Genomic DNA, 7229 nt, shown 5'->3' on the forward strand with positions numbered 1-7229 from the left:
AGAATGTGGGTAGGAGGGGCTGAGTGGCAGGGACCTTGCCAAGGCTGCTGGGTGGCTCAGGGCGGAGCCAGGCCTGGATCACGTGCAGTTGGGGGCTGCAGGAGAGGGAGGCCGTCCAGACGTAGTTCCTGGAGCTGAACTTTATGAAGCACCAGCTCCTGCCGCTCTGTACCTTGTGCCAGTCCCCTCCTTGGCAAGGATGTGCATTGGTCTTGACGCATTCATTGTGCAGTTTGCTTTTGTGTAAGGACCTGCAGACAGGCTTCTACCCCAAGGAACTGGTCCCTTTTCAGAAGTATCTTCTTAATCCCTTCTGTGTGGCCACTATGAGGAGAGTGGGCCCTTGAGTCCCTCCTTTCCTGTGGATTTCAGGCCCAAGCAGCCCACGTGGGCAGCCAGGGCTCCGACCCACACCTTCTCAGCTGTGCCCAGAGAAAGCCAAGACACGCAGGATCCTCTTGCCCGTCTGGCCCGGGGAAGAAGGGAGGAGAAGGAATGCTGATGGGGAGGGAGGACAGAACTTCAGCAGAAGCACCTGGAGCAACAGCCAAGGGCTGAGTAGGGGCTGCATCTGATGGGGCTCAGCCCTGGGGGGCGGATGAGCCTGGGGTGGCAGGGGATGGGCAGGCAGGTGGCCCTCAATGAGGCTAGCCTCACAGTACAGAGATGCAAAAAGTTCAGATGAAACTGCCATCTCACAGTTCTGTTGGCAAAGCAAAGGCTAGGAGATTACGTCTAACCCTTGATTTTCTCAGACTTAAAATGGAAATGCTACCCAACAATGCATGTGAAAAACCTCAAATGTAAAACCATTATGGGTTGCTCTGGCTCCATCTACAGAAAAACCCAAATAGCAGTAGCTTCAACTAGATAGGGGTTTCATTTTCTCATTTAAAAAAAATGCTGAACATAAGTAGTCCAGGGCTGGTATGTCAGCAAAGACCCAGCCTCCTTCTAGCTTTCTGTTCCCCATCCTTAGGGGATGAATCTTGCCTGCATGCTCTCAAGATAGCTGCCTGAGCTCCAACCATCACATCCAAGTTCCAGGAAGGAAGAAGGGTAAAGATGAAGGTACTGCCAGCTGAATCCCCCTTTTAAGTATCCTTGCTGCAAGTGCGTCCCAACACCATCCACTTACATGCCATAACTACCTACCCTTGCGAGGGCAGGAAGTATATTTTGTCTAGCCAATTGTCCCCAATAACACTAGCGTTCTGTTAGTAAGCAAGCAAGGGAGAATGGATGTTGGCTTGGCAACCTGTAGTCCCTGCCTCAGCCATTACTCAGGCAGGAGAGATTACTAAGTAAAAGCTCAACCAGAGAGCTGAGGATGGACTGTGGGGAGAAAGCGCGTGTGAGGGTGGCCTGCATCAGACCAACACCTGCTGGTCGCACTTCTCAGCCCTCTTCTAGGTCTTGCAATTCCACCTGTGGCAGGCGAGGCAGGGCCGGGGGGGAGCCCGGGACGCGTGTCTTTAACACACACTCTGAGCTGTTTTTTGTTCGTTTGTTTACTTCTGTAATCCTGTGCCCGTAGGAAAGGAAGGAAACCCGAAGACAAGCAGAGCAGAGTGCATCCCGATTCCAGCCCTGGGCCGACGACGCTCACAGCTCACAGCCTGCCCGTTCCTGGCGGGTCTGAGCCACCCTCCCACCTTCCTCCTGGTCAGAGACCCTCTCCACAGTGACTGAGGGGGCAGGAGGGGCTCGTGGTGTCTTGGGGTGCCTGATCAAGGAAGCCAGCCACGCTGAGACCACACAGAGCAGACTGTGGAGGTGGCTCAGGCCCAGGAGGACCTCTTCCACTTCAGAGACGCCGTCACCAAATGACAAAGTGCACTAGAACCTGGGTCACCTGATCCCAGAAGGGGCTGTGGCCTCAGTCACGGTCAGTTACTTAGAACTGTGATCAACCTTGACCGAGCAGGCTTCTGGGGAAGCAGCCCCTCCTCACGTGTAAGCGCCCCTTCCACAGCCTGCCCAGGGGCCCGGGGGTCAGCAGGGAAGGGGGCTCATCTCCCAACACCCGCCTGGCCCTCGGGCCATCCGGAACCTCAGGGCACTAACAGGCAGGAGGGGACCCTTGGCGTTTGCTCGTTCGATGCCCAGCAGCAGCTGACGAAGACGCTGTAGTTACACGGTCTCGGGAGGGTGGCCTCCCAGGGCCGGGCAAGACCAGGAGGAGGAAGGCCCCTCGCCCCGGGGGCAGGTGTGCAGGCCGTCCCATGTGCCCCTCTAATCCGGCTCTGGGCACAGAAGGCCGACCCCTCCAGATCTGCCCACCTGCTGAGCCACTGGAGGGGGCGGCCGGCCCACGGGTCCTCTGCCCCTCCCTTCGCAGCCCCTTCTGGGCTCCGAGAGCTCCTGCCACCCTGCTCCCCCTGCCCCTTCGTGCCTCGTGGGGACAACAGCTCCTGCTCTACCTGGTCCCTGATCTGCTCTGTCCCTGAAAAGTCCACATCAACTTTTTCCTTTTTTTTTTGGCCATGCCGTGCGGCATGCAGGATTTTAGTTCCCTGACCGGGGATTGAACCTGCGGCCCCTACAGTGGAAGCGTGGAGTCCTAACCACTGGACCGCCAGGTAAGTCCCTAAACTGTCTTTAGTTAAACCTTCTGCTGACGCAGAAGGAAAAAGCCAAACCTGATCTCACAAGACCTTTAGTCAACAGGCACTGTGCATGAGGCCCTGCCCCCAGCGGCACGTCCATGACACCCAAGAGGAGACAAGTGGAAATAAAGATACATCTGAACAACACGGTTATGCACAGAACGATTCCTTCCAGCCACAGGCTGCAGAGCTCTCCTCAACAGACCTGTATCATCATGGACGTCACCATGCCATCGAAGGCCCTGCAAAGAGAAACAGACAATGAGAGAAGCAGACCCAGGCCCTCCATCCCGGGCTGGCAGAGATGTCAGTCTCTGAGGTCCAGGTGAGTAAGATTGGCTGAGGCCAGGACGCGCATGCCGCCACGTCGGGCGGCGAGAATCTGAGTCTCCCACCTCACTCCCGTGCGGTTTCCCACGGTGCTGCCCTTGCTGGGTCTCCAGGCCGGGGTGGGACCCAGGATGACCCAAGACACATTGTCACCACTGAGGGAAGGCGCCATAGGAAGGGGTCATCTCCCCTGGCTGGGGTCACCTGCCGGCTACAAGGAACCCCTCGGGAACCGTGTCTGGGACGCAGGGAACTCCCAGGGCAGGCCTGGAGCACGTGCTCGTGAATGCGTCTTCGGGAAGCATCACTGTGACATCCAGAGGTCAGGTCTGTGCTTACCTGAAGGCTATTTGGAAGACACCTGCAACCTAACTTCCTAATCGTCTTAGTTCAACGTCAAAGTCAAAATCGGGCGGCGACAGGAGGACGTTTTCTCCCGGGAGGCTCCTGTCCATATGCCTGGGCCCTCGCTGGGATCTGGGGAGGCGCCCCAGGACCTGCTGAGCAGACCTGGGAGACCAGATGGGCAAGTTCTGCACCCCCCGCTCCCCAACTCCCCTTCTGTTGATCTGGAGATCCAAGGAAGAGTTTGTTTGGAAAAACAGGGTTCTGCCTCTTCAGAATGGCTGCCTTAGAGGGACAGTGCCCGTCGCTTAAAAAGACCTTCCCTCCCTGCCTCGCAGAATCGCTGCCTCTCAGCAAGGCGGGGGCTACCTGAGAAGGCGCCACGCCCACCTGGACTGAATGCGGTCCCCCGGGTTATAGAAGGGGTTGCACATCACGTCTGTGTAGGAGTTGTGCAGCTTCCGGAACATCTGAAACAAGAACCAACGTGTTTAATTCACATGTGCAAGTACACACAGCTGCTGCCACGCTCGGGCTTCTCAGCATTTCTGAACAAAGACGGAAAACCGAGCGGCCAGGCGCACCCACCGGCCCCCACACTCACGCTGCGAATCTCGTTGTCTCTGAGCGCCGTGTTGGAGGAATCCACCACCATGACAAACTTCACCTTGGAGTTGGTCACGTAGCCGTATCTGCACAGCTGGTTAGGGAACACGCTCTTAGCACGGGGACTCTGTGACAGCCCCAAGCACGGCATCACCGTGCAGAGCCTGCGAGAGGAAGGCCATCTGTGCACGTCCCCCGGCTGCTCAGCTGCTCTGGAGAAGCATGACAACCTGCATCACAACAAGTGCCCCAGGCTGGGCCAGCCCCACAGTGCCAGGAGGGCACGGGACTGTACCAGGTGTGGCTGGACACTTCCTTCGACAGCTTCTGGTGTTTACCGCGGGAGCAAAGGGCAGGGAGCTTAGCCTTACCATGATTCAAGCCCCAGGGCAACCTGCCCAAACCCTGGGCCACCTCGCCTTCTCTCTGCATCAGTTCCCAGCTGGGAAGGGTTAACTGCAAGACCAGAGGTTGCACAAATGAAGCGAATCCTGCCTAAGGTACCTACACCTCTAAAGGCCACTCTATCCTGCGGAACAGTGGCTCCGGGCAGTGACACTGGGCAAGCTCGTTACTGCTTGTGGGAATGTCTTTGAACTCCATGGGTTTCGAGCCATTTGTCCCAAGGACTGGTCAAGATCTTACAGTGACTGGTGAGGCTGGGCCTGGCAAAGAGATGAGTGGGGACTTCCCTGGTGGTCCAGTGGCTAAGACTCCACGCTCCCAATGCAGGGGGCCCGGGTTCGATCCCCGCTCGGGGAACTAGATCCCACATACTGCAACTAAGAGTCCACATGCCGCAACAAAAGATCCTGCACGCTGCAAGGAATATCCCACATGCCGCAACTAAGACCCTGTGCAGCCTAAATAAATAAATACTAAAAAAAAAAAAAAGTGTGAACAATGACCCCTTGCTCAGGAGGTGGCGGCCCCGCTGAGACGGCATGAAGCCAGAGAGTCCCCAGTTCCTCCACAAACCCAAGGGACAGGTGGGGACTGTCACAAGGCAATTCAAGCCTGCTGTTCTCACATTATCCTCCTAATTAAAGAAAAAAGGGTGTGAGGTCCTAATTGTCCTCAAGCTGCTCTAAAACCCCACTGGCCAAAAGCCCGCATCTTTTTTCCTTTTCAAGTGATGTTACGAGATGCTTTTCAAGGGGACCTAACGCCTACAGTGCGCCCTGCGACTGCAGGCAATCCCCAGACTCGAAGCCGCTGCCAGGCGCGAGGATACACCTTGTAGTCCTCTGTGGGGTACAGCAGGCCCAGGTAGAGCTCCCTCTGATCCACCAGGGCCTTCCCCATTGCTGAGATCTTCTCGTCCACCACGTCCAGGGACGTGTGCACCATGTAGTGAAACTTGAGCTCATTCTCCGTGGGGACACTGCGGATGTAAAGAGGGTAATTCTGCAAGAAAAAGATGACGGCGGCTGAAGTGACAAGGATCCACCCCATGTGCGCTGGCCTGGAAAACAAGGCCACGGGGCACTCAGGAGGGCAGATCGGCCAAGTGCCAATTATCCATGGAATACGCTCTCACTCCCCAAAATCCACTGCTTAATCCTCCAAACTGGGACTTCCCTGGTGGCGCAGTGGTTAAGAATCCACCTGCCAATGCAGGGGACACGGGTTCGAGCCCTGATCCAGGAAGATACCACATGCCGCGGAGCAACTAAGCCCGTGGACCACAACTACTGAGCCTGCGCTCTAGAGCCCGCGAGCCACAACTACTGAGCCCACGCACCACAACTACTGAAGCCCGTGCACCTAGAGCCCGTGCTCCCCAACAAGAGAAGCCACCACGATGAGAAGCCCATGCACCACAACAAAGAGTAGCCCCCGCTCGCTGCAACTAGAGAAAGCCCACGCACAGCAACAAAGGCCCAACGACGAAGACCCAACGCAGCCGAAAATAAATAAATAAATAAATTAATTAATTTTAAAAAAATCCTTCAAACTGCCGTGGGCATTGCCTTCAGGGCACCCAATCTAATCTGAGGAGGTTTTCATACTGTCTGCAAAGGGGCATGGGTAGGATGGGCAGAAAAGAGAAGACGGCTCTGAGAAGTGCGTCTGAGCGCAGCCTGTCACTCACCTTCTGAGCAGGGCCCCATCCTAGCACGTGCCCTCCTCCTGGCCCCATCATACTGGCTGTTTCCCAACACTGCAGCTCCTGCAGTCTCAGAGGCACTGGCAGGTTCCCTCTAAACCCGTCAAGGCTCGTCTCAGACCTCCTTCATCTCTGCAGAGCCATTTCCGAGCAACCTAACCCCGGAGTTACCAGCGTCTTCCCAGGCTCCCACAGGCCTGGCACTGCACAGATATAGCGTACACAACCCTGTCCCTACCCTGATGGAGATGACAGGTGAAGCAGACAGTCCACAAACCCACCAACAAATAACGCAGCAAGTGCTAAGGCGGAAGCCAGCATAACAAGAGCTTCACGGGAAAACCGCCTCAGAAGCCTTGTCTTTCAAAAGGCCGGGGCGGACACCACGGCTCCGTGCAGTAGGAGCGCGTGGATGGCCACGCAGCTCAATCTCAGGATTCAGAAAGAGCTTTCTAGAGAAAGTGAAATCGATGGTGGCCAGTGGAGGGGACGGGAGTGGGGGAGAGGGAGGAAGGGGTTCCAGGTGCAAAGGCCCAGAGGTGAGAGAGCAGAGCCTGCCGGGGGGGGGGGGGGAGCTGCAGGTAAGTCCGTCAGCTGCAGTGGAGGGTGTCTGTGGTACGGGGAGGGGATTATTCAGACGTGATCCTAAGGCAATGAGAAGCCACCGTTGAGGTTTCTAGGCAGAGGTGTGCAACGGTCTGACTTGTGGCTACTGAGCGGAGAGGAAACAGTCACTCGTTCGGGCGTCGACGGCCTGGCCGTTGGGAGCGCGCGGCCGAGCAGGATGGACAGAAGTGGACGTGTAGACTCGGGAGCAGGAAACCACAAAGCCCGCGGACGGATGGCTGGGCGGAGCGGGGGCCCGGACGGAAGAGGAAGACCCGGCCTGTGACGCTTCGGCAGCGGCAGGTGCAGGTCTGGGCGGCGCCTCCCCCGGGCCCGCCCCTGGCCACCTACGCTGGGCAAAGCCCCCGAGCCCACCCTCCGGAGCCCTTGGGGCAGGGAAGGAGGGTAACCGGAGAGCCAGGCTGACGCTGGAGCGGACCTGCCCGCCGGAGTACGCACCTCCTTGGCGATCACCGCTACGCACACCGCCATCTTGGGAGCCCGACGGGCCGCCTCACGTGACGACAACGACGGTCACGCGGCCAGCCAGGCCCCGCCCCACCCGCCTGTCATTCGGCTGGCCCTGACCCCGCCTCTCCTGTCAGTCAGCCGGCCTTGCCCCG

General features: G+C 57.6%; 1 protein-coding gene across 3 annotated transcripts; it reads right to left on the minus strand.

The window, feature by feature from the left end:
• Positions 1–1493: 1493 nt before the first annotated feature.
• TRAPPC2L (trafficking protein particle complex subunit 2L) lies at positions 1494–7183 on the minus strand. 3 transcript variants are annotated; one of them, XM_082366570.1, is made up of 6 exons: positions 7066–7183; positions 5064–5297; positions 4262–4346; positions 3889–3984; positions 3675–3754; positions 1494–2851 (listed from the first exon to the last, which is right to left on the minus strand). In XM_082366570.1, the coding sequence occupies exons 1-5, from the start codon at positions 7096–7098 to the stop codon at positions 3699–3701; spliced, it is 504 nt and encodes a 167-aa protein (XP_082222696.1). In that variant the 5' UTR covers positions 7099–7183; the 3' UTR covers positions 1494–2851; positions 3675–3698. The 3 variants fall into 3 exon arrangements, with proteins under 3 accessions (XP_082222696.1, XP_082222695.1, XP_082222697.1); XM_082366569.1 differs by having other exon boundaries at positions 5064–5355; positions 7066–7103; XM_082366571.1 differs by lacking the exon at positions 4262–4346 and having other exon boundaries at positions 3889–3976; positions 5125–5297; positions 7066–7182.
• Positions 7184–7229: the final 46 nt, after the last annotated feature.

The sequence above is a fragment of the Balaenoptera borealis genome (assembly GCF_965194805.1).
Source record: "Balaenoptera borealis genome assembly, chromosome: 19".
Lineage (NCBI taxonomy): Eukaryota > Metazoa > Chordata > Mammalia > Artiodactyla > Balaenopteridae > Balaenoptera > Balaenoptera borealis.

Coding starts and splice junctions, on each gene's coding strand:
- TRAPPC2L (XM_082366569.1), bottom strand. CDS start 5,345: ATGGGGTGGATCCTTGTCACTTCAGCCGCCGTCATCTTTTTCTTGCAG. Junction 4,347..5,063: donor CTGCAGTCGCAGGGCGCACT/GTAGGCGTTAGG, acceptor CTGGTCTTGCAG/TTAACCCTTCCCAGCTGGGA. Junction 3,985..4,261: donor GCCCTGGGGCTTGAATCATG/GTAAGGCTAAGC, acceptor TTCCCTAACCAG/CTGTGCAGATACGGCTACGT.